Source organism: Prionailurus bengalensis, chromosome D2 (assembly GCF_016509475.1).
Source record: "Prionailurus bengalensis isolate Pbe53 chromosome D2, Fcat_Pben_1.1_paternal_pri, whole genome shotgun sequence".
In the NCBI taxonomy this organism is placed as follows: Eukaryota; Metazoa; Chordata; class Mammalia; order Carnivora; family Felidae; genus Prionailurus; species Prionailurus bengalensis.
Genome location: NC_057351.1, coordinates 55,490,026 through 55,516,054, shown reverse-complemented (window position 1 = coordinate 55,516,054; position 26,029 = coordinate 55,490,026). Strand labels below are relative to the sequence as shown.

The following is a 26,029-nucleotide window of genomic DNA, read 5'->3' as shown; positions in this document are numbered from 1 at the left end:
CTCTTCCTGCTTTAAATTTCCATTCTTAGGTGTTTTTTTTTTTTTTAATTTTTTTTTTTAACGTTTTTATTTATTTTTGAGACAGGGAGAGACAGAGCATGAACAGGGGAGGGTCAGAGAGAGGGAGACACAGAATCTGAAACAGGCTCCAGGCTCTGAGCTGTCAGCACAGAACCCGACGCGGGGCTGGAACTCACGGACCTCGAGATCGTGACCTGAGCCGGAAGTCGGCCGCTTAACCGACTGAGCCACCCAGGCGCCCCTCCATTCTTAGGTTTTAAATTCACCATTAAAGAGTAAGCCTGCAAAACCCCAAGGCCCCACCCTCAGCCCCAGTAAAAGCAGAACCCCAGGTCTGTGCTGTCTCTTTCTCTCTCTCCCCTTTCCCATGACCTCACTGTGTGGCCACAGGTGTGCTAAGTAATTTTCAGGTCTTGTAAGTAATAAAACTTCATTTTTTCAAAGTTTCCTGATGCTTATTGCTGAAGGGCATCTTGCAATCATAATAGAATCCGTAAGAGTCCATCTAATTGTAACATTGGTTTGGAAAGGGAGAGGTCGGTGGGACCCTCCCGGGGCCCGAGGTGAGTGCCCCCAGGCATTTCTGGCTGACAGCTTGGCTGTAGATAGTTTGAGACCAGCACAGAACACAAACTAATATAGATTTATAGACAGATAACATGTATAGATGTCTGGGTAGTCATTACACTGAGTGGCAGAAGCATTATTCAAAATTATCTTGGTCTAGTTCAGTAGGGATGATCTTAAGTTCTACACTTCGGTCCATAAAAAAAATTCAGCTAGTGCAGCTTGGCAGAAATCCAGCGTGGCAATAACGTGTGAAAATTAACTGCTGGTTACAGTTGACCACTTGACTGATTAGGAAGCAACAGTATGATGTTGCCATTGAAAGCTACTACGATATTAAGCCACAGTCCTACAGCTCCCCAGTCTTGGTATATTGTAATTTCACTATATTCCACCAAGAATGGTGTTTCACTCTGGGTGCCACCCTTTTAGGAGGAAACCAGCCAACTAGAATATGTCCAGCAAAGGACAAGCCTGGGGTTTAGAAACGTGGATTTGCCATTTTGTGGAAGGGGTTGTGACTGTGTTCTGAGTTGCCCTGTAAGGGAGAACTCTATTTGAGGTAGAAATTCCTGGCAGGAGGGATGAATATTACGGTGGAATTTCCAACATTCTTTCCACCCTGGATGATTAGTGAAGCCCATGAGTGGATGGCATTCTCTTGGTGATGGTTATTATGCATATGATATCAGTTGAACAGTCAGAGTGGAGGGAAGAGTTTATATCCCATGCTTGGGGGAATATTTCTCTTTTCCTCTGGACCTTTTTGTGGCTGAAATGAACCTGCAGACACCACAGCCGTCATGCTACCAGCCTGAGAATGAAGCTCATGCCGAAGGATGATAGGATAGAGAAATAGGAAGAACCTGGGGCTTTGATGATGTGACATAACTCTTATGGCAGCCAACCCTCAAATCTGCCCAAACTGCTGGGCTTTCTACTGAGAGATAAATGTCCTTACCTGTTTAAGGCCTTTTGAGTTGGGATTTCCTTTACATGCAGCAGAACCATTTTAACAGATTCTGCAGGGTTGTGCTGAAGATAAGGATGATCATTCATAGATGATCATAGATCATTTCATAGATCATTTGAAATGCCCACTGATGGAGTAGACAAGAAGTATTTGTCACTGTGAGTATTTAAATAGAGGATGACTATAATTAAAATAAAAATCCTTTATTTAAACCGTAGGGTTTTGCTCTAAATGATTCTTTAGTGTCTTTCAAATGTGGATGATCTAAGATTCAAAAATAATTCTTGTAAGATGTGAGTGACCATGAAGCTGAACATTTTCTCAGGACATTTGCATTATCCCCAGTGTGATAACTCAGATGAAGTTTTTATTAGTAGAATGTGGAGGTGGGGGAGGTTTTGTGCATGAGAACCTTCCAGGTGCTCCTTGCCCACTTCATATGAGTGAGCATTCTTCTCTTCCCCTACAGGGGTCTGTGTCTGCCACCCCCACTTTTGGAAAATTGCTGAACCCTGACCAAAGGGGAAATAAACCATATTGTGACTGCTGGATTTGCAAAACACAACATACAAAGGGCCTCCAGTATGGAGAGGAAAAGTAAAAAACAGCAGGGTCTGGTGGCTTGCGAGCTGCTGGTGGGAGGGGCACAGAGGCTGAGGGGCGTAGCCAAGTGGTGGACACAAGGGTGTTTGGATTACAGGGAAGCAGTTTCAATCTGTTGTAAACCCCTTTTGACACCCACCTTCTGTAGTCCATATTATAAAAATAATAGTTTTATTATTTTGACATAAAAATTGTAATAGAAGATTGACTGTGCCTTAAAAGCAACACACTTTCTCCATTTGAATTTATCCCCGTGGCAGGCCATTTGCAAACACTCCTGTCTCCCCTCTGAGGAGATGTGAATCACTTGGGTAGATTTTTCTTGATTCGTATCTCAGTGTTGATTAGGTTTCTAGTGGTTCCTATAATTAAATATAAAATAATAGTGAAAACTGTACTTTTGCACTCATGCCTGTGATTCTGAACCAGGAAGTGTGTTCTGATCCTGCATACCTCGTACTGCACTTATCCAGACTGGGTTTGTGGGCGAGAAATATTCCCAGGGGGTCAGAGGGCCACAAGGCCGGTGGGATGTCACTCAGAGTGTCAGTTCTGGACAGGGCCCCTGAAATCAGATTGTGTTGTCCTCCTCTGTCTTAACACAGAGGCTGTCCTCTGTGGGGGCTGTCCTCTTAACACAGAGGAGGACAACTGGGACTGCGAACGTGACTCATTGGGGCCAGGTGGTTAATGGATCGTTGATCTGAGGCTGGAAGTGTGAGAATGCCCAGGTTTTACTTCAGGGTATCATTTTTTAAGCATTTCGATTTGCAAGGACACCAAATCTGATTGATTTTTCAATTGATGAGAGTGATCGATGCAAAGGCAATCAAGGCAATGCAAGAGCCAAAGATGATGTGGAGAAGCTAATTACTAAGCTTGTAAGTATTTTTATGTGTAATGGGAGCAGAAGATGGTCCAGCCAGCATTTTTTTCCTGAGGATGGGAATTCTCTGTCCTGGACATTGGGTATGCCTGGTGCCAGGTTGGCCCAGCACTTTCATAGCTCTGGCTGAGGAACCAGAAGGGAGAAAGAGGCCACATTCAGAGCTGGGCTCAGTGTTCATGTTGGAGGCCATATGAGCAAGTGGCCAGCCTGTTTACTGCTGTGAGGCTTTCTTTACTTCCACTTCAGAGAGTGACCTTCCCTCCCCTCAGATGGGAAGGCCCAGTTCGTCTTGGTGGGGAAGGTTCAATGAGTTCCTTTATGTTGCACCCTTGACTTTCCAACCTCTGGCGGAAACAAGACAGCTGTGTTGGATTCTAGCTCCAACACAGAAACTTAACATTTCCTGAAAAAGTCTCTTTAAAATGGAAACTTATCATTCTGGAACATAACAGTTTGATCAGCTGTATCACACTGTTAATTATTAAACAAAAACCAATACCTTTTTAGCTTAACTTTGACTCTTTTCAGTTAGAAAAACTGAAGGTCATGCGGTCAAAGACAAACCACCCCCCCCGCCCCCCGAAATCCTAATGTGTGTTTTTGGTGACCTTCTGGGAAATAGGAGTTGGTGAAAGACCTCTGAGGTGGTGGTGGCAGAAGTAAGAGGGTGGTTTCCTATTTGTCTGGGGGCTCCTTTCCTTGTTGGTTCTTAGTTGTTACTGCCACCAAGGCACAAGGGTCAGCAAGGTTGGGACAGACCAAAGGACTGGGGCCATAACAGCTATATGTGCTTAGGTCATAGCCAGCCCAACAGGTGGACACTCTGTGACCCCAATCAGATGTAGGGGCCAGAAACCAGCAGTAGCCAGGCAATGACCACTACCCGAAAGCTGGCCAAGGTTTTAAGATAACAGTTAAGATCACAGAGTCAAAGGCAAGCAAGGAGTCCCCCAAACAGGTGCTCAGAATGTATGTAGCAGTGCAGAGTCATGTTTCTCAGAGCCCGGGGTGATCCTGTTCTTGGGGAGAAGGTATGCTAGCCATACTTTCCTTTAGGAGCAGGCAGCTGGCAGGGGACAGGGGATGACACTGCAGACAAACCACAGCAAGTGGAAGAGAAGAGAGGGGTGTGTGGCTATAGATGGATTCTGGCACGCTACAACCCATCTTGGCCTCCCCTCCAGGAAATAGCCAAATGGGGAAGTCCCTGTGACCTTTCATTTGTAGACAAACTGGTTTGGTTGTTTAAATTGTGATTCCGCCTACCCATGGTTCTAGACTTATGTGCCTCGTCCCTTATAGTAGGCTCACAAGATTCAAATACAAGTATGCAACAGTGGGGGCTGTTTTCATGTCCTAATTGTAAATAGAAGTACTTCATTGTTAATAGTAATAATAGGGAAATGGCAGCTGCCTCTTCTTAAGCACTTGCTATGTGTCAGGCACCGTGTACGACAGTAACAATCCTGAGAGATAGGAATTCTCATTTCCATTTTGCAAATAAGGAAAATGAGGCCTTGAGAGGTCAAATAACTTGCCTAAGGTAACCAGCAGGTGAGAACTGGGATTCAGCCTGGATTGTCTGGACCCTGAATCCAATGCTCTTAAGAACTACCGTATATGTGGCAGCCATGAGAACGCACCTGGCAGACCTCCAGCTGAGTGCAACTGAGCAAGCGCCCCAGGGCTACATCGTGAACCCATCAGACATTTGACCAAGGCTCTGCTCCCCCACTGGCTGCTCCCAGCCAATGACTGAGCATGGCAGTCTGGCTCTTGGGAGACATGGAACTCTTCCAGTGGCCACCTTCAGCTCAAGAACTCCTTGAGAGGCTTGCAGAACTTTCCTTAGACTGCTCAGTGGTCTAGGATGCTTCCACCCGTCCCTCCTCCATCTTTATTTGGGCTCAGACCATGTGACGGTTTTGCCAGCCCCCCCCCGCCCCCCCCCCCCCCAACGGCTTTTCTGCCATGGGTACTTTCCCTGCATGTTTAATTCCATTTTAGTGTTTGTTTCTCAGAAGACCTGGACTAACACAGTGTACCATGTCGAATTTTCAGGGCAGCTTGGTTCAGCCTGCTAGCATAAACTGGGGTGGGGGTGGGGGCAGACAATTTCCTGTTTTTCCAGATTCCACACTAAAAGCCCCATGGCACAAAGCCCTGTGTTGGTCCTCCCTGCTGTATTGTCCCCCTGATAGTTACTTAGGTGATCAGTCTTATGTTATTCATTGATTCATCCATTCATGTAAGAAGCATTTATTGATTTTCACTATATTCTAGGCTCTGGGGATCCAAAGATGAATGTCAGGGAATCTGCCCTCAAAGGAATCACAGTCTAGTAGAAGAACAATTTGGTCAACAGATAAACAACATTAATTGCTAATGACTCTCCAGTGCTTACTCTCTGTCACGCACTCTCTAGGCGTTTTATATGAATCAAATCATATACTTATAATTACTATGTGAAGTAGGTGGTATGATTTTGTCCATTTGCACATGCGACAGCTGAGGCACAGAGAGGTAAGTGGCAGATGGGAAGTGGCAGAGTTGGGGTCTGAACGCAAGCAGAGCCCTTGCACTCACTCCTCTGCTACACCTGCCCCTGACCTTACCACCTGTTCTGAGACAGTGTGACCGTGCCTGGGGAGCGCAGGCTTCCCCCGTAATAAAAAATCTCCATCGATCACCACAGTGAGAACAATCTCACGAGCAAGCTGGTGGGTGCAGGATGCCTGTTCTGTTGTGGAGATTCGTGGCTTGCTGCCCGTGCCTGGGAGTAGCTGAGTCTCTGTTGTTTCCTGTCTCCTTGGCTACCTGGAGTATCCCTGGGCCACCTAACACTCACTTCCTGGGTCACATCTGATTGTCTGGCTCTGGACAGATGCAGAGGTAACACTCCTACTCATTTCTACATGGAGACTTGTTTTGTAGGAACTTTCATTCGGTAAATGAGTAGTAACAAAAATAACAAATACTTACCTTTGTCTAGGACTTTGAGTTTTCCAAGGGCTTCTGTGTTTGTCAATCCCAATAAGCCTGTGCCCCAGGCCAGGCAGGTATAAATATTTTCATTTTAAAGGAGAGGGAATTGAAGCTTAGAAAAGTCATGATTACCCAGTCAATGATAGCAATGAGCAGTGGGACTTGAATCTAGGCCCTTCAGTTTTGCTGACTATACTCTTCCAGAACCCCACCAGCAGCTGCATTTATGTTACTAGAAAATAGTATATAATATCTATAGAGCCATGCCTTTAGTAGCACAGGTTTTAATTACTAGGGTGTGGGGCAAACAGCAGCCCCTGGGCTGAGTTTCTATTTTGGCCCATTTGTTGTTTTGTATTTTTTTTTTTAATTTTTTAAATTTTGTTTAGAGAGAGAGAGAGAGGGAGGGAGGAGGGAGGGAGGGAGGGGCGGAAAGAGAGGGAGAGAGAGAGAATCCCAAGCAGGCTGTGCACCTCTACTGCAGAGCCCAATGCAGGGCTTGAACTCATGAACCACGAGATCCACACCTGAGCCAAAACCAAGAGTCGGATGCTTAGCCCACTGAGCCACCCAGGCTCCCCGTGTAGTTTTTGTAAAGCTGATCGCTGAGAAGCATGCGCCCCCCTCAGCTTGACCCTACTGTGAGTTCAGATGCAGCATTTCGGGGTGAGGAGGGAGAGAAAGTTACCCTTCCTAAAAACAGAAAGTGAAACTGACCAGTCCAGTTTCCCAGTTTTAGCTGGTTAGGACGCTGTCAGCCACAGTGGGGGCAAGTAAACCTCACCTCAGCCTTTCCTGCAAGTGTGACAGTGGAATGGTAGAAAAAAGAAAAGGAGTTTTCTTCACAATTTCCTAAGCTCATTTCTATTAGCAAAAGTTGCCTGGGGTTCCTGGCTGGCTCAGTTGGCTAAATGTCTGACTTCGGCTCAGGTCATGATCTCATGGTTCTTGAGTTCTAGCCCTGTGTCGGGCTCTGTGCTCACAGTTCAGGGCCTGGATTCTGTTTTGGATTCCGTGTTTCCCTCTCTCTCTCTGCCCCTTCCCCAGCTCACACTCTGTCTCAAAAAGAAATAAATAAAATTTTTTTTTAAAGTTGCCTTTGGTCTCCCAGTTCTTGGCCGGGTGAAAATAAACTGTATTTTTGTGGCCTGCGCCAGACAAAGCCCATTTGTCTGTCCTCACACCAGTAAATCTAGACATCAGTGTCTGTTTAGATTAGAATTGATTTCTGAACCAGGAAACTCAGAAGAGGCTGTTTAAAGAGTAGTTATTAATGGCCTCATTACAAGCGTATGTCCTGCCATTTGAGCGAAATTTACATAGAGAGAGGAAGCACATTTATAAGTATCGGAAAGAGGTGAAGAAAGAGGAAGCCTTCATGGGGGCTGTGGTATCTCCTGCTTTGTTAGCAACACTGGGGTTTCCTGAAGGATGAAACAGGGGCTTACAGGCCTCCAGCCCTGAGAGCCCTCCTGGTGGAGAGCCTTCTCCCCAGGGGTGGATTTTGGAATGCAGGTATGGATGACGCTTCTTAAGGATTTTGATAAACTTGGCCCATGAAAGCTGTGCTTGGAGCATCCCCAGAGATGCTGGATCCAAGGTAGAGGTGGGTTTCTGCAACCCTTCCCAGATTTATCTCAGAGACTGGTTGAGGGACTTCTGTCTGTGGCCAGGGAGAAGCTCACCCCGGAGGAATTATTTCTCTCCTGGGGTCATCTTTCCTGAGATCAATTGTTCCTTCAGACTGAGAACTGGTTAGGAAACGGGAACCTTGAGTTCTAAATCTGGTTCTACCATTAAACCCACTGCTGATGACCTAGGGCGAGTCATTTCATGTCCTTGTGCCCTCCGTTTTCCATCTGCAAGGTGGAGACAGTCGTGTCTGGCACAGGTAGCTGAGGACACTGAAAGGAACAAATGAGAACAAATTAAAAACTTCTGAGGCACTGGGTGGTGCGAGAACTCCAAATAGCCCTTGGCTTCTTGGATGAGGACGGAGCAGTTTGGGTCTGGTACTCAGGGAGGTTTCCTGCAGGTTGAACTTGGGAGAGGGCTGGAGAGGCCCAGCAAGGCTGGGGGGCAGGAGAGGCTGTCAAGCTCACTTTGGTTGTCATGGCAGCCTCATCTGTGGGGCTATTTTTATTCAAGCTGAAGAGCAGGTAGGGTGTGTTGGGGAGGGGAAGGAAAGAGCCGTCATCTTTCGCTTTAAAGCAAAACAAAACTAACACTTTGACCAGTTCATTTAGAGTCACTGGGTGGGGGCTGGATAGAGATCTGAGAGTCCTGAGGTCTCCTCTTCTCCCGTCCAGCACCCTTATCCTGAACTTGAAGGGGGGCCAGGGGAATTAACCTGGTGAAGGAAGGAACAAGGACTCCTTACCTATGTGAGCTGGAGAAGACTGGCGTTGGTATACAGTAGAGTCCTGATCAGAACCCTCTACCTTGCGCTGCATATCCACCGGCTTGTAATGAACCTGGGCCACCTCAGGAATCTGCGGCTGGCACAGAACATCTGGATGGCAAAGCAGGTTGAATGCGACAGGTGAGCTGGCCTGTGTTGGGAAAGTCAGCAACACCGACCACCTCAGAAAGTCAGCCTGGGTTTATGGGGGGAGTGGGCTCATTCTTGCTCCTCCTTTCTATTGCTTTCTCCTTGTTTCCAGGGAGGCAGAGTGGCCACCATGAGTTTATTGAAAGTCTGAGTTGGGGATATGCCCGCAGGACTCCCTGCCTTCCCGTTTTAACATCACGAGGATGAGATGATGAAGGCGACATGGCCAACGATTGAAATCACTTTAATGAACTCATTCTAACTCTAAATAATCTCTAAACAATCATCACCTCCCCCCACCCGACTTTAATGCCAGTAAGATATGTGGTGGGTAAGGCATTCCTCCGACTCCTCCTACCGCCATTCAGACTGATGACTGTATGTGACTCTGTGGGGGGTTGGTGACCTGTAGCTTGGGTATACTTGTCACTGGGTTGGGAGCTTTTTAAGAGAAAGGGGTTCATCGGACAGGAAATTCAGTACCCACTAACCAAGGTGGGTGAACAAGTGGGGAGAAAGACCCATGGGTGATGACTAAAACGAATAAGCCCTCTTCATGTTTGCCAGGAAGCGGGGGGTTACAGAAACCCAGAACCTGAGTCCCGCCATTGCAAGCCTCTCACCTCGCCCCAGAATCCACATGCTCTTGGAGGGAGCAAAGCCTCCTTTATTTGGATGCACACATTTGGAACTAGGGGACGAGGCTAGGCCTCAGGTCTCCCTCTGCATTTTCTAAGGACATAATAACCATAACCCTAATTTTCTAAGCTCATAGCGTAGAAACAAAATACATGGTAGGAGAAATGTTTAGTCTACTTGAGAATCATTTTTGTAAGCATTTTGTGAACCATGCTTGTGGTATACTCTCAGACATCAGGTTAATTATAGCATCTCATTCGTTCGAGAAAGCGATAGAGCAGGATGTTGGCTTGGCAACAGTTTGTTAGCCTCCAGTTTATGTTTTCTTATTTATTTGGAGGCACTGTTTGCTCCACACTGTTTGTGTGTTGGGTGGTCAGCCACTCCCCTTCTTGATTCTGACCAAGATTTACAAAAGAGCTGACATACTCTGCTTGTGTGTCTGGAATTATTTTGAAAAACAAGCAAAGTTCGTCCACTTTTAGAAAAATGAAACTATATTTTCAATCTATATTTTACAGAATGGCCTTTTCTCCTGAGTAGTGTTGCTGACAGGTCTTTGATACACAACCAAAGTCCCTGAAATGGCATTCAGGGCCCTCTCATTCCCTTTCCCCTCTTACCCCATATAGAAGGTACCCCCACAGTGCTTCCTGTAGCTCAAACGCATCATTTGCTGTGAAGCCTTTGTGTCCTTAATCGTGCCTTTACCTCTGCCAGGAAAGTCACCCCGACCCCCCTGCCCCCATGTCTGCATTCTCTGTGCCTTTCAACTCCATACCTGTCATTTCTTTGGGGATGTCCTTTCTGCTTTTATCCTCTAGTGGCCATAAACTGTGTTTTATTGATAAATTTCTGCTTTTCCCTCATGAGGTTTGTTTTTATTTATTTATTTATTTATTTATTTATTTATTTATTTATTTATTTATTTTTAAGTTATTCCTGTTCTCATTTGTCTCTGGAGGTTGAGAGCAGCTGTCCTGTGTTTTTTGCCTGTATGATACCCCCACTGCCAGGGAAGACAGAAATGTTCTCACCCCTACATTTCTTGGGGGTCCTAAGATATGCTTTGAATATTTATTATTCATTGATAGGCAATGACTATATGTGGAAGGAATAAAGGAAAGAATTATGAATTATTTTATTAATTTAAATGGAAAATGTACCTTCTTCACCAAAGGGTCATCTCAGCATCCAGCTACTATTTGAATCAATTAAAGAAAGTTAACCTGCCTTCTTCATCCCTCAGGAAGGTTTTCTCAACTTCTGAAACTTCTGTTCTATTTTTCCTGCACCAGCACATTTTAAACACTTAAAACATAACTTACTTCATGTTGTTGTGGTTATGGTCTCACCACACAGGCTGCTGCTTGCTGGTAAGGGATTCCATAGTTCTGTCATGGTTTTCCCATGGAGCTTCCTCTTCCCAGTTCAGCTGTAAGCTGAAGGCCAAGACTGTGGAGGACACATTGTATAGTCCCCAATGGGACCCATGTCTAACATGTTCAGTAGGTGCTTGCTAGGTCATCTGGAAGCTCAGGCTTCGGAAAGCTTTATGTCAGGCTTTCAGGCATAGTCGTTTTATGGTTTCAACATTGTAGCTTAGGTAGGATGGGTGAAAATCATAATAGTTGAGAAATGTCATCCTGACATTGGAAAAGCCACTGGAAGTTTCTCCAGACTTCAGGCAACTCTCTATATTCCTGCCTCCCCTGTGTGATAGTTAAATTTGCGTCCCTGACCCAGGATGCAAATGCAGAGAGAATATGGCCGCTTTCATTCCCAGACCCCGCTACCTGGGTTTCGTGGCTATTCATGTCTGCATCCTTCCAAGAAATCTTTGAGTTTCTTCACTCTTTCTTTTAACAGCTGCACTGGAAATCTTGGACACAACTGACGATCCTCTCCTATTTCATTCCAGCCCAGGGACACACATTCCCTGGTGACCACAATTGGAGTCACCCTAATGATCATTTCTGTTTCATGCCATTTGGGGCTATATTGGTAGAAAGCTTTTCATTCTCTGCTGAAATGTATCACCTTCATTTCTTTCTTTGTTCACTTTCTTTTTCCTTCTCATCCAAAACTTGGATTCAGTATGTTCATGCTTCAGGTCTTCTTCCTCTCTTCCTCCCTTTACTTTGCCTTATTTTAAAAATTACTGATGAATTTAGCTTAACAAAATGGGAGCAGTACAGCATAATTCACCTTTCTTCAAACTTCAGTCATGTGAGAATTATCAACATGGCTTTTGATTTATCTTTTTCAACAGTTTTATTGAGATATAATTCATATGCCATGCAGTTCACCCATTTAAAGGGTAAAATTCAATGGATTTTTTGGTTTGGGTATATTACATTATCAATTTTTTAAATGTGGCAAAATATGATATATATTTGCCATTTTAACCAACTTTAAATATACAATTCAGTGACGTTAATGACGTTCACAATGTTGTTCAACCGCTATTTCCATTGTACTATTAACACTATTTTGTGGGTGTCTGGCCAATTCAATTGGTAGGGCATGTGACTCGATCTCAGGGTCAGGAGTTCAAGCCACACACTGGGCATGGAGCCTACTTAAAAACAAAACAAAAAAACCCCAATATTGTCTTTGAGTCATTTCATGTTTTTTAAGTAAACTTATTTTATTTAAAAAGGGTGTTTTGGGGCGCCTGGGTGGCGCAGTCGGTTAAGCGTCCGACTTCAGCCAGGTCACGATCTCGCGGTCCGTGAGTTTGAGCCCCGCGTCAGGCTCTGGGCGGATGGCTCAGAGCCTGGAGCCTGTTTCCGATTCTGTGTCTCCCTCTCTCTCTGCCCCTCCCCCGTTCATGCTCTGTCTCTCTCTGTCCCAAAAATAAATAAACGTTGAAAAAAAAATTTAAAAAGGGTGTTTTTAGTTTATTTTTTATTTAGAGAGAGAAAGAAAGAAAGAGAACACGAGGAGGGGAGGGGCAGAGAGAGAGGGAGAGAATTTCAAGCAGGCTCTGCACTGTCAGCACAGAGCCTGTTGCAGAGCTCAAACCCATGAACCTTGAGACCATGACCCCAGCCAAAACCAAGAGTCAGACCCCTAACCGACTGAACCTCCCAGGTGCCCCTACGTAAATTTATTTTAAAAGGAAATTTTGGGGCTCCTTGGTGGCTTAGTCGGTTAAGCACCTGACTTCAGCTCAGGTCATTATGTCATTATGTGAGTTCTAGTCCCACATTGGGTGAGCCAAACTTCTTTCTCTTTCTCTCTTCCTCTCTCTCTGTGCCCTTTGTGGGATTCTCTCTCTCTCTCTTCCTCTCTTTCTCTGCCCTCGCTCACTTGTTCCCTCTCTCTATCGATTAAAAACAAAAAAAAGGAAACTTTGCCACTATAATTGAAAAACCAGAATCTTTTAATGTTGAAAAAGGTAACTTTAAAAATAAAGACAATAAAAATCAAACAATGGTATTAAGTTTTACTGGATACTTGAGCCTACAGAAGTCTGTGGGGTTAAGGCCTTGTTCTCACCATTGTACCAAGGGAGAAAAAGAAAAGCATGTGAAAGAGCTATTAAAGGCATCCTCTTATCATACCAGGTCTTCTTGATATAGTGGGATTGAAAGAATTGAAAGGGGATTGCTTTCTACCATGTGGTTCAGTGTCACTGAATATTTGCTGTTCACTTTGGAATCATCTGTACACCAGGTTATGTGGGTCACAGTGTGGAAAACACTGTAAAAGTACACAAGAGCATGGATTTGGGGATTAAATTTTCACACAGCAAGCACTTGAATGATTTGGACAACTTGCTTAAATTTCCGTGCCCTAGTTTTCACATCTGTGAAATGGGCAGAGTCATATCAATCTCTTAGTTGTGATAAAATGGAATCTTATATGTTAAGGGTCTTGCCTGGTTCCTGGCGTATAGTAAATGCTCAACAAATGTGTATTTTTTTTAAGTTTATTCATTTTAAGAGGGAGATAGAGAAAGCACAATGGGGGGAGGGACAGAGAGAAGGTGAGACAGAATCCCAAGCAGGCTTTGTTCACGCCATCAGCGCAGAGGCTGATGTGGGGCTCAAACTCATGAACAGTGAGATCATGACCTGCGCTGAGATCAAGAGTTGGACACTTCACTGGCTGAGCCACCCAGGTGCCCCCAAATGCGATTATTTTTAAGAATGATCCTTGTTTATAGTTTTCCCAAAGTTTAGCATTACCTTACAAAGAAAAGTTAGCTTGTGTATTCTGAAGAAACTCTCCAAGATCAGCAAACACCATTCTCTGGCCCTCCTGCAGACTATCAAAATGCCATAGTCCTGACTGAGTGCCAGACAATGTGCAGGAAAAAGACAGCAAACTTAATGGTCTGAAAACTTAATTGGGAAGTAAGAGAGTGCAGCCTTGCGTCAGAGGCCCCTTGAACTTGCAGGATCCTGGCTGGTTCCATTGATGTTCAGTGTCTCTTGACTTAAACCCCATTCTCAGGATGTGCCTATTGGCCCCGGTTGCAGGTCACAGCACACCTAACCCAAGGCAGCATGGCTCAGAACAAGACAGCATCACCAGGCATTGGTGAGCAAAAGCCCACATTGTGTCTCATGAGTTGCAGCCACAACCCCACACCAGGAATAGCAGGTGACAGCTGCTTCCTGCCTTGGACCCATCCAAACACGAGGCCAGACACAGACCCCTGGGGGTGAATTCCCGCTTGCTTGCTTACTTGAGTCCTTCAGGCACATGTTTCCATCTATAAAATGAGAATAGGGTCTTGATTCCTATCTCCTAGTGTTGTTGTAAGTATTAAATGAGATTAAGACTGTTAAGCAGTCACCACAGTATTCAATGAATGGTAACTTTTATTGTTATTATTAGTAGGAAGGAATCTGTCACCAATCAATCCTCTGACCTAGTATGAGTGGCTCCACGTGGTGCATTGGGGGTACAGGTGAATACATATATGCATTTCATTTAAAATTCATAGCTTAGGGCGCCTGGGTGGCGCAGTCGGTTAAGCGTCTGACTTCAGCCAGGTCACGATCTCGCGGTCCGTGAGTTTGAGCCCCGCGTCAGGCTCTGGGCTGATGGCTCAGAGCCTGGAGCCTGTTTCCGATTCTGTGTCTCCCTCTCTCTCTGCCCCTCCCCTGTTCATGCTCTGTCTCTCTCTGTCCCAAAAATAAATAAACGTTGAAAAAAAAAATTAAAAAAAAAATTCATAGCTTGAAAAAATGTTTATTTATTTGGAGAGAGAGAAAGAGAATGTGTGAGCATGTGTGAGTGGGGGAGGGGCCGAGAGCAAGGGAGAGAGAGAGAATCCTAAGCAGGCTCCAGGCCCAATGAGGAGCCCAAGGCAGGGCTTGATCTCATGACTGTGAAATCATGACCTGAGCTGAAATCAAAAATGTGATGCTTAACCGACCGAGCCACCCAGGTGCCCCTAAAACTCATGGTGTTTGTAGACCCAAATAATGTGTAGACTCCTTCACAGAGGGAAAAAAACCCATTATTCTGATGTTGTTTAACTATGTATGAACATATTCCTTACGCTTAGGCTTAGTATTCTTACGCTTAGTATTCTTTCCCAACTCTGAAAGCAGAACATGGGCAAGATACAAATATAGGTATGAAACAAATAAAAGGCATACTGACTATACTTATTTCATCAGACGATGCTGGTTTATTGAGGAAGCATCATGAACATGACACGAGGCTGTGGTGCTCACTGATTCCATTGAGGGGGTTGCTGCAGCTCCCCTGTGTTATTTTGGGACTTGGATCTCCCACCGCATTTCTCTATATGAAGTAGTGTACAGGGAAACCTTCTGGTGTTCATGTGGCACAAATGCCTCCTCTGCACATTGCCTTGCCCCCTCTCCTCTTTGCTCATTAGCCTCTGACATTCAGAATAGCACAATCTAGCTGCAAAATGATTGCCACCCACCCCCTCCACACACACACGGACACCACAATCCTATGGCAGGACCCAGTTATAACATGGTCATCTAGATAACTTGGAACGTGTTTGCCTTTTACTTTAAAGGCATTATCATCTAAATTTAAGCCCAAGCACAGATTCTCATAAGGACTATCGGGGAGGACTTCTGGCAGATACCAGTTTGAGAAACATTGATTCACATCCTCCCTAGATCCCCAAAGAATTTGGAGCAGCCTCCAAAATTAAACACAACATTAAAGACAAATAGGCATGACCAAGGACCTGGGTGAGAGTGTTAACAGCAGTTAAGAACCAAAATGATGACCGAACTGTCTGGAAGTAAGGGCAAAAAGTGAAATGCACCATGTTAGCCTGTTCTTGTGGTCTAGTAAGAGAAAACAGGCAAGTTCTCTGAAGAGACAAACTTTTCCTGCCACTGAATCCTAGGAGTATTTGCCACATGGATCCTTTATAGATAAGACTTTGTGTGGGGGGGGGGGGGCGGGGGGCAGATGTACAAAGGAAGTCTTTTTTTCTATGATTTCTCCAGAGTTCCTGTGGACCTCGTAAAAGCTGAGAAAATATTGTTCAATTTTAAAGCAGTGAGGATACTATTGGTGTCTTAATAGTACTTTACATTGTGCGGGGTCCTTGGGGTTTTTGGAATGCCTTCACTCAAACATTTATTATTTGAGTCTCAGGACAGCAAAGGTGGTATTATGAGGGCACCTGGGTGGCGCAGTTGGTTAAGCATCCGGCTTCGGCTCAGGTCATGATCTCACAGCTCATGGGTTCGAGCTCCTCATCGGGCTCTCAGATCCTGTGTCTCCCTCTCTCTGCCCCTCCCCTACTCATGCTCTGTCTCTCTCTGTCTCTCAAAAATGAATAAACGTTAGAAAAAAAGGTGGTATTATCTTCAAGGTGGGGAGGGGTCACAAGGGATCTGCATACTTACGTGGCAAAGCTTGGTGCCATGTCACTCTGTCAGGTGGGTTTCAGGGGTGCTTATGTCTGGGTTGGCATTTCCTTGAAAGGAAACTTTGGATTTGCTGAAGTGGTTGGCCTGGCCCAGTCTGTAGTACGCTGTGGAAGAGGCAGATGTGGCTGAAGAAATGCAAGCGATAGTGTTGTCAATCAGCGCCTCCAGAATCAGCCGGCAGAATGAATGGCATCCTGCCTGACTTCCTGAAGTGAATTAGCTGCTGGGAGTGAATTCATTTCAGGTGACTAAATGAATAGACCTACTGGAAGGAATTGTTTATATGCCCCATCTGAATGCTGGAGAATATCTGCCAAGTGCCGCACTGTTAGGGTCAATCTCATTTATGCCAAGATAGTGACACGATTAGCCAACGGAGTCAGTTGCTGCTTTTCTCTGTACCCCAACCCCCATTTCCAAGTGCTTTCTCATTGTGTAAAATAGGAAAACACGTGGAAGGTTGGGAGGTAGGAAGGAAGGAGGAAAAGAGGGAGGGAGGGAAGAGGGGCCATGCACAATCCAAGGACAGATTTTCTTCTGACCTTTTAAATGCGTTTTTCTTTATATAGTTGATATCCGACACTATAAAATATATGATTCTATATCCTGCTTTTTTGCTTAACATAATATCATAAGCTTCTACTTAAAACTCTTTTTTTTTTTAACGTTTATTTATTTATTTATTTATTTATTTATTTATTTATTTGAGACAGAGACAGAGCATGAACAGGGGGAGGGGCAGAGAGAGAGGGAGACACAGAATCGGAAGCAGGCTCCAGGCTCTGAGCCATCAGCCCAGAGCCTGACGCGGGGCTCGAAGTCACGGACCGCAACATCGTGACCTGAGCTGAAGTTGGACGCCCAACCGACTGAGCCACCCAGGCGCCCCATACTTAAAACTCTTTTAAAAATATTTTTAAATGTTCTTTCATCAGTTAGGTTGTTTTCCACTTTTCATGGATACGAAGAGTGATTTAGCAGACATCTTTGTTCATTGTCTTTATCTACATTTTGAACATTTATTTTCCCCCTTAAGAGAGACTTATAGTAGAATTATGCGGCCAAAGGTATGAACACTTTAAAGACTTTCTCTTTCAGGGGCGCCTGGGTGGCTCAGTCAATTGAGAGTCTGTCTGATTCTTGATTTTGGCTCAGGTCATGATCTGGTTGTGAGATCGAGCTCTGTGTTGGACTCTGCGCTGAGTCTGGAGCCTGCTTGGGATTCTCTTTCTCTCTGTATCCCTCTCCTGCTCATGCTCTCTCTCTCTCTTTCTCTCAAAACAAAACAAAACAATACAAAACAAAACAAAACACCAAACCAAACCAAACCAAACCAAAACCAAAACCTTTCTCTTTCTCGGCATATGAACACATGCCTTTCCAGAAAGGTCTTACCAGTTTATACTTCCCTCAGCATCAAATGAGAGTGAGTATGTTACCTCACCTTCAAAAGTTTCCTAACTTGAAAAGGTAAAATAGCAGTAAATGTAAAATGTTATTTTTATTTTATTTTCATGATCATTAGTGATAATGAATGATGGTTTATTTCTTTTTTTTAGATGGGGAGGTAATTTGTATTTTTTTCCTTGGTGAATTATCTACTTATTGGGTGTTTTAAAAGACATTTCTGTGATCTCTTCATATCTTAAGGAAATTAGCCCCTTGGCTTGTTTATTTCTAATTTTAAACCAGTTTGTGACTTGCCACTGGATTTTTTGGTAACACTCTATTGGGATGTAATTCATATAATATACAAGTTACCCATTTAAAGTGTAAAATTCAGCGAGGCTTTTTTTGGTATATTCACAGACTTTTGCAGCTATCACCACAATTAATTCTAGAATATGTTCATTACCTCAAAAAAGAAACTACATACCCCTTAGCTATGCTCCCCCAACTCCCTAGCCCCCACCAAGCCCCCAGCCCTAGGCAACCACTAATCTACTTTTTGTTTCTATAGATTTGCCTATTGTAGACATATCATATATTTGGAATAAAAAAATATGTGGTCTTTTGTGACTGGCTTCTTTCACTCAGTATGTTTTCAATGTCAATATTTTATTCCTTTTTATGACTGAATAATATACCATGTTTTGTCTATCCATTCATCAGCTGAGGGACAATTGGGTTGTTTCCAATTTGACTATTATGACTAATGCCACTAAAACAATACAATTTAGATTTTAGGTTTTTAAAATGTTTTTTACTGAAGTTTTAAATTCATACCAACCCTGTTGCTTGTTTGGATTGTATTTCTTCTGTTGTTTAAGATTAATAAGTCTTTTCCCGAGCCAATGTTAAATTTTCACCCATATTTTCATCTTTTTAATTTTTTTTTAATGTTTTTTTTTTTTTTTGACGTTTATTTATTTTTGAGACAGCATGAATGGGGGAGGGTCAGAGAGAGAGGGAGACACAGAATGTGAAACAGGCTCCAGGCTCTGAGCTGTCAGCACAGAGCCCGATGCGGGGCTCGAACTCACAGACCGCGAGATCATGACCTGAGCTGAGATCATGACTGAGCCACCCAGGCGCCCCTCATCTTTTTAATTTTAAAAATCTGTTTTATTGTTCACTTCAGTCTATAATCCATATAAACTTTATTTGGAGGTATGTGAGAATTAGGAAGCATCGCAATAGTCCCTCTGTTTTCCCATCCCCACCCCAAAATAGCTAAATTTTCCCAGCACCATTTCCTGAGTCATTCTTCTCACCAACCATTTTCTTTATACTGATTTTTAATGCTTTCTTTATCACATATTAAGTTTTTATGAGAATGAAACTTGGTTTTTGGGTTATCCATTGAATTTAATTGCTGTTTAATTTTTTTTATAAATGTAATCTAAAATAGGAATACACTTTATTGTTTCTTAAACTTTAGTAAGAGACATAAAACATATATAATCTATGATTATTGATTTAGTCAGATTTTCTTCTTATTTTAAGACCGTTTTGGCAATTAATATTTTTCTATAAAAATTGTACTGAAATCTAAAAAATTCTTAGCATGGAATTCACATCAGTGTGTTTCTAAAATTCTCCATATCTTTTATTATCCTGTCTTTCTCATTGGCATATTTGTATTTTCTCTGCTCTTTCCTTAATATTATTTACTAGAGCTTTGACTCTTTGGCTAGCTGACTAATAATAGATCAGTAATTTGGGAGAAATGACATGTTCTTCTTTCTTGAAGCACTGGTAGACTGTACAATGGGTCTGTCCCAAGGAGCTTGTACCTGTATTGTAAATTAGAATAGAGAATTGGCAAAAGTTGGTGCATGGGACTCGGCCGCTCAGGGTAGCATCTAAACAATTCTGGAGCAATTCTGGGGAGCTTCTTGCAGTTTAAAGTAACTGATTGGAAGGGTGCCTGGGTAGCTCAGTCCATTAAGTCTCCGACTTCGGCTCAGGTCATGATCTCCAGGTTTTTGGGTTTGAGTCCCACATCTAGCTCTGTGCTGACAGCTCAAAGCCTGGAGCCTGCTTTCTATCCTGTGGCTCCCTCTCTCTCTGCCCCTCCCCTGCTTGCACTCTCCTTCTCTCTCAAAAATAAATATAATAATAATAATAATAATAATAATAATAATAATAATAAAGTAGCTGATTGAGTGTTTTAACGCAATGAGGTTATTTTCTTTTCCAAGAAGAACCTCAGAAATGAAAAAAAATGGGATAGTTCAGGCATCTAATAATAAAATATTGAAGCTTGCGGTGATATTATATAATTACTCAGAAGAAGAATATTAATCATCACTGATCTTTTTGGCTCTTTCCTTCACAAGGTCCCTTGGTGGCTGAGAATTGCTTGGGTGCCATGTACAACTCTGTCCATGGGAATGGGTCCTGGCTGTTCTAGAAGTAACCGATCAAGGACAGAAGGCTATCAGGAAGGGCAGATCCAGTGGAGAAAATGGCAGCCTCAGTTAATGGGTCTTGGAGAGAAGGGAGGCAGGGACATTACTTCAGTTAGCCTTGGAGGGGGATAATTAGCACTGAGAAGGGGGTCAGTAGGATTGGCAAGGACAGGAGAGATACAGAAGATTGTTGGCTCTGATGGCTAGTGAAAAATAGTATCACCCCCCCACCCCGCTTAAAACACCCAGAGTCCTTTGCCTCGTCTGTCAGCACTCAATTCTGCTTGGATTCCTGTTGTGCAAGCAAGGTCAGAGATCTGGCCGCCTCTGGCAGACCTTGTGGAATAGTGAGTCTTGAGAGAAATCACAGAGAGGGGAAGAGCAGCAGGAATCTGCCTCACTGTCTGTCACAGTCTGGGGCCGTGCATAGACATCTGTCAGCACAGATGTTACGCTCTAGGATGAGACCGCTGGCCAAGGCTGTGGGGTTTTTAAGCTGCCTATCTGGGAAACCTCAGTCCTTTGCCCAGCCTGAGCGGGTCCTGGAGGTCGTTGCCCCACAGTTAGCAGCAGTAGGACGTCACGGTGCCTAGTCCCCTAACCCAGCTCCCCCATCTCAGCCTTCACGGTCATGGGAGCACAGCCTCTTCCCCTGTATGACCTGAGGTCTAGCGTGCAAGCCCGTGGGTAGAGCTTTCTGTGGGACATATCAGTGGCCTGATGTACCAGCCCAGCATTCTACTAGGACTGATTGCCATGAGCTCTGCAGGAGGCCACCTCCTTCCCTGGGAGGTCAGCCTGCAGGAGTCAGCCAAAATAACCCTTACCTCTCACTGTACCTGCCCTTTTAGACTGTGGGTTCTCCACAGGCAGGATCGATATCTTATTCATCTTCATGTCCTGTCAGTGCCTGACATGTTCAGCTGCTCTGTAAGTGATTTAGGAGTGAAGAAGAGATGGCCCAAGAAAGGGGCTGGATGAGCCTTCCTTCTCCTCTTAACCATTCTTAACCATTTTGTCCTTCTTTGGGATCTTACAGAAGCTTTGGACTATCTCCAGAGAGTATAGGCCTGTGCGCACGCGTGCGCGTGCATGCCCCCCCCCCCCCCCCCCCCCGGAATAAAAATCTTGCACACAGCCTATCAATTGATGGATTCTGGTTAAGAGCCCCTGCCTTAGAGCTCTGGTAGGTTCTACTTACACCATCTCAGCATCATCTCACTCTGTGCCATGCCCCGCACACCAGGACACCCCTCCTCACCTGCCTGAGCCTGTGCACAGTAGAGGTGTTGGCTGTGGCACCGATCTGGAACCCGGTTACACTGACCGGAGATTTGTTGAAAATGAATGCTTGTCACTGTTACTCCAGAGTGGGCACATCAGCTCGTCGTAACCCTGAGGAATAGTGGCTTCCTGGACAGCACAGTTTTTACTTGATATTCAAAAGATGGCCTTTAAATGGACAGCTGATGCTTGACCCCACCTGAGGAGAAGGGTTCTCCTTTCCTCACAGCCACTAAAGCCAGCAGTGCAGGAAGTCTGGAGGCAAAGCTTCCAGAAGCCCACAGGTTGAGACTAGACTTGCCAGCCTTGGGCAGCAGCCTGTCTCAGACTTTTTGGCCTTCTTCTCAGCAGTCTACCTCTTGCTGTCCTTCCTCTTGCTGTCACCCTACCCTTGTGGCCTACCAGGTCATTGGCTTTTCCTCATTAGGTCCTCTTTCATGATTTCCTGAGTCACTCCCTTCAGCTTATATTTATTTGACGTTCAGAGCCATTTCCTATTTGGTAACGTTCGGGGCTTTCAGGGGGTGGAACGTGCCCAATAGTTCTCCTTCCTTGTGTTCCCATTCAGCAGTGTCCTTTGTTCCATAGATTCTGGCTGTGACTCAGTCACTGACACAGAGGCTGAAGACGAGAAGGGGCCTTCCTACTTGAAGCAGCAGAGCCTACCGCCGCAGACTTCTCCTGGGAACCTGATGGTGGTGCAGCCGGACCGCATTCGCTGTGGGGTAGGCGCTCCTGGGGCTGGTGGATCAGTGTCAGAACATGGCCTTTTCAGTGGATGCAGTTGTCATAGTGAAAGGAGTGGGGTTTTCCTGTTGCACCTCAGTGTAATCCCAGCCTTCCCTTGGGATTCCTCTGTAGATGAGCTGCCCTGAGAACCCCAGGACCTGGGCCTTGAGCACAACTCACTCCTTTAAGTCCAACAGAGGTGAGCTCAGGAGTGTATGTGCCATCGATCTAAGATTGTGAGTTCCTAGATCAAAAACACAGAGCGTGTGGCACACATGAGCATTACCGGACACTTATGCCAGCCCTGGAGGTAGAGGCCTGGGTCTATTCCTGCCAGGGTAGTGCTGGGAGGAGGGAGATGGGGGGCATTTTGCGAGCTTGCTTCTCCATCAACCGACCACTGCTGTGCCCCACATGAGTCCCTTGAAGCTTGCTGGCTGAAACTTGCCAAGGCTGATTGCTAAAGGGATAAGATAAATGCCAAAGCATAATGTGACTCACGTTTTCAGGGTGGGACATATGTTAACAGGTGACTTGAATGTGATGGCACAATTGATAGTCCATTGTCCTTTGAATCCTACCATCCTGTTGGTAGTTTTTTATTTCCTTATGGAAAATATGTGATAATTAGTTCAGGGCAGTAAAATACTTCCCTGTGGATACAAGCCCTTTGCTAAGTTTGCCAGCATGGTCTCCTAGAGACAAGAGGGTGTGTGAGCCTTGGCAGTGGGAAGTACTAGCTTCCTTGCACCAGTGAGTGGTTTTCCGTGCAGCCTGAGGCCACGAGGTGTTGAGCAAGGACTCCCTCCATGGAGATTGCAAACCGCTGCTTTGGGTGAGATTGAGCTCATAGACATGTTTGTTTTAGATTGCACAGTGTTTTAGCAATTAGGCATGAGAATCTGTTCCCAGCTTCCTTTGAATCAGAATCTGGTAATACCAGGCCTGAGGTGAGTGGCTGGGCCTAGCAGCCCGTTAGATGGGGCATGTATCCCCCAGTCCACTCTTCCCACCGTTCACTTTTCTTCATTCTCAGCCCACTTCATGCTTCCTCCTTGTTGGCCAGCTCTTGGTGGGCATTCCAGCATCTAGGCTGTCCATATGCCCGCCTGTCTTCCCCGCACTCTTCTCGTCCTGAGACCTGTGGTCTTTTCCCGAGACCAGGCTAGTGGGCACTTGTGGGTGAAGGCATTCGGAACTGAAGAATGGTACCCTTGACATGCCTCCCTGATTCTCCAGACTTTTGTTCCTTCTTCCATCCTGGCTTCCAGGATTCTCCTTGTGGCCTGTCCTTGGTCTCTGGATCCTGGGGTGGCTGGACTGGGGTTGGGTCCTGACTGTCAACAGAGAAGAACACACTCATTCTCTCTGACTCCCCATGTTGCCTGGGAGAAGGAGCAGGTGGGACAGGGCCTTGGCTGCAGCCAGAGCCAGGTCAACCACAAACACATCCACATTCAGCCTCAACAGCCTCCAGAAACCAGAACCATGCCTCTTCTTCACCTGTTGTGAAATAGTGGCCTTCATCATGAAGGGCTACTATGAGGATTTTATTTTATTTTATTTTATTTTATTTTATTTTTATTTTATTTTATTGTCCATTTCGAGAGAGAGAGAGACAGAATGTGAGAGGGGGAGGGACAGAGAGAGAGGGAGACAGAATCGGAAGCAGGCTTCAGGCTCTGAGCAGTCAGCTCAGAGCTCAACCAACGGTTGAGGGCTCAAACCCACAAACCGTGAGATCATGACCTGAGCCAAAGTTGGACACTTAACCTACTGAGCCACCCAGGTGCCCCAAAGGACTTTATAATAGAATCTTAGGATGAACACTTGGGGATTAGCAATGACTGGAAATCTCTTCTTTCTCCGCTTCTCTTTGGAGGGTCTATCCTTACCAGTTCAAGTTTTGAGAGGCCCATTACCCACTTAACTAGCACAGTAAAACAAGACAATCGTATGTGGCTGGCCCAGCAAGAGATCTTAAAGCAAGGTAAAATAGCTATTCATAGGTTGCTCCATGCCTTAGGAAAATCAGTCCTCCAATAAGGCATTTTTCCCATTCAAGAACAGCATAAAGAGCAGAAGCCAAGAGGGCTTCTTCTGGCTGTTGCCTCTCACATTGTGAGGTGCATGTGAGTCACCCCGGGTGTCTTGGTAAAATTCGGATTTTGATGGTTCAGTGGATCCAGGAAGGGCCTGAGATTCTGCATTTCTAATGATTTCCAGTGCTGTGAGTCTGATGGCTTCACTTTGAGTAGCCAGCCTACTCTCAGAATAGTGCTTCTTAAACTATCTGTGAAGATCCTTTTTATTTTGCTTTTTAAATTTTCTGATTCTGCCACGGGCTAATGCTTTTATAAAACACAATAAAAAGAAATGCTGTAAAAATGAAATAAAAGTATGTATGAAATACAAGCCCCAGGTTTTTAAATTATTACATTAAGTTCAACAGACATAAAATTACTCCATCAAATTGCTGTAAAGGCTTATAAATGTTCACTCTCAGTCTTTGTAACTTGTCTTTTTGAGACCCACAGCAGTTGTGCCCAGTGCTAGACTCCAGACCCCACCCCGCTCTGGGACAGCCTCTCTAGATAGAGCTGGGGATCAGGGAGCCAGGAGACCCTCTGCCCAGCACCCTAATAGGGTACCCAGGAGGGAGAGGGGACACTGACTGGTCTCCTGTTGCAGGCGGAAACCACTGTCTACGTCATCATGAGATGTAAGCTGGATGAGAGGGTGACCACAGAAGCGGAATTTTCTCCTGAGGATTCTCCCTCATTAAGGGTGGAAGCCAAGCTGGAGAATGAGTACACCATTTCCGTGAAGGCCCCCAGTAAGTAGCCCCATCTACCTCCGGAAATTAGGCATCCTGTTCAGGAAGAGGCCCACTCTTACTTTCTTTTACTTGTCCTGTCTTTATTCAGCAATTGAGAAGAGTGACAGCCAACATTTGGATTTGGTTGTCATGTTCTATTTAAAGGAAAAGGAAGTTGCAGAAATGTACATGTGTGATGGGGAAAAAATAGATATATTAAAATTTTTATCCTCATGAAGTAAACATATTAAAAATTTTTTAAACTAGAGGAAAGTAGAAAAAAGTCATCAGACTACTATACTGTCTCTTGGCCTTTGTTCACAAGTTTTAACAACAGTTGTTTTCAATATTCTGTTTTTCTTTATATAATCTTATATTTATTCTCTTAGCATTCTTTTACCCTGTGCTGTTACATGGACTTTGTAACTTACCATTTTATAACATACTTTTTCTGTTACAAAAGTAATGTGAGCTCAGTACCAAAAAATTGAGGAATACAACCACCATAAAGGAAAGTAAATAGAAAATTGCCTATATGCCCACCTCAAAGGAAATCAGTGATTTCTATATTTTTCTGAATCTGTGTACATAGCTTTGTTTTTTTATTTATTTATTTTTAATGTTTTTATTTATTATTTTTGAGACAGAGAAAGACAGAGCATGAGCAGGAGAGGAGCAGAGAGAGAGGGAGACACAGAATCCAAAGCAGGCTCCAGGCTCTGAGCTGTCAGCACAGAGCCTGACGCGGGGCTCGAACTCACAGGCTGTGAGATCATGACCCGAGCTGAAGTCGGATATTTAACTGACTGAGCCACCCAGGCACCCCTGTGTACATAGCTTTGTATAGTCTCATCGGCCACTTTCATTACCTGGAAAATACCTTTGAGTATTTCCCATGTTAATAAATATTCTTTTGCAACATGATGCTTAATGGTTACGAGGTAATCCATTGTACAGATGTATCATAGTTTTTAAAGCCAGTTCCTTGTGTTGGACCTATATCTTATAATCCATATTGTTTACAGCTGCATAATACTCCATTGAATAGAAGTGTCATCTTTCAATTTTCCATTTCCTCATTGTGTTCTGTATTTACATAATTTCTGATTTCTTATTGTCTTCTTATTCTTTTAAGTTATGATATATTGAGCATCTTCATGCATGCATTTAGGATTTTTTCCTCAAGATGGAATCCCTTGAAATGATGGGCATTTTTAAGGATCCTG

The 26,029-nt window shown here is 44.4% G+C and overlaps 1 protein-coding gene across 2 annotated transcripts in view; it reads left to right on the top strand.

The window, feature by feature from the left end:
- PIK3AP1 (phosphoinositide-3-kinase adaptor protein 1) overlaps positions 1 to 26,029 on the top strand; it is a 119,718-nt gene that overhangs the window by 38,304 nt on the left and 55,385 nt on the right. For both annotated transcript variants that reach the window (XM_043597123.1, XM_043597122.1), the window contains 2 exons: positions 21,845 to 21,981; positions 24,677 to 24,821. In XM_043597123.1, coding sequence (XP_043453058.1) covers positions 21,845 to 21,981; positions 24,677 to 24,821 — 282 coding nt within the window. The remainder of the gene's footprint in view (positions 1 to 21,844; positions 21,982 to 24,676; positions 24,822 to 26,029) is intronic.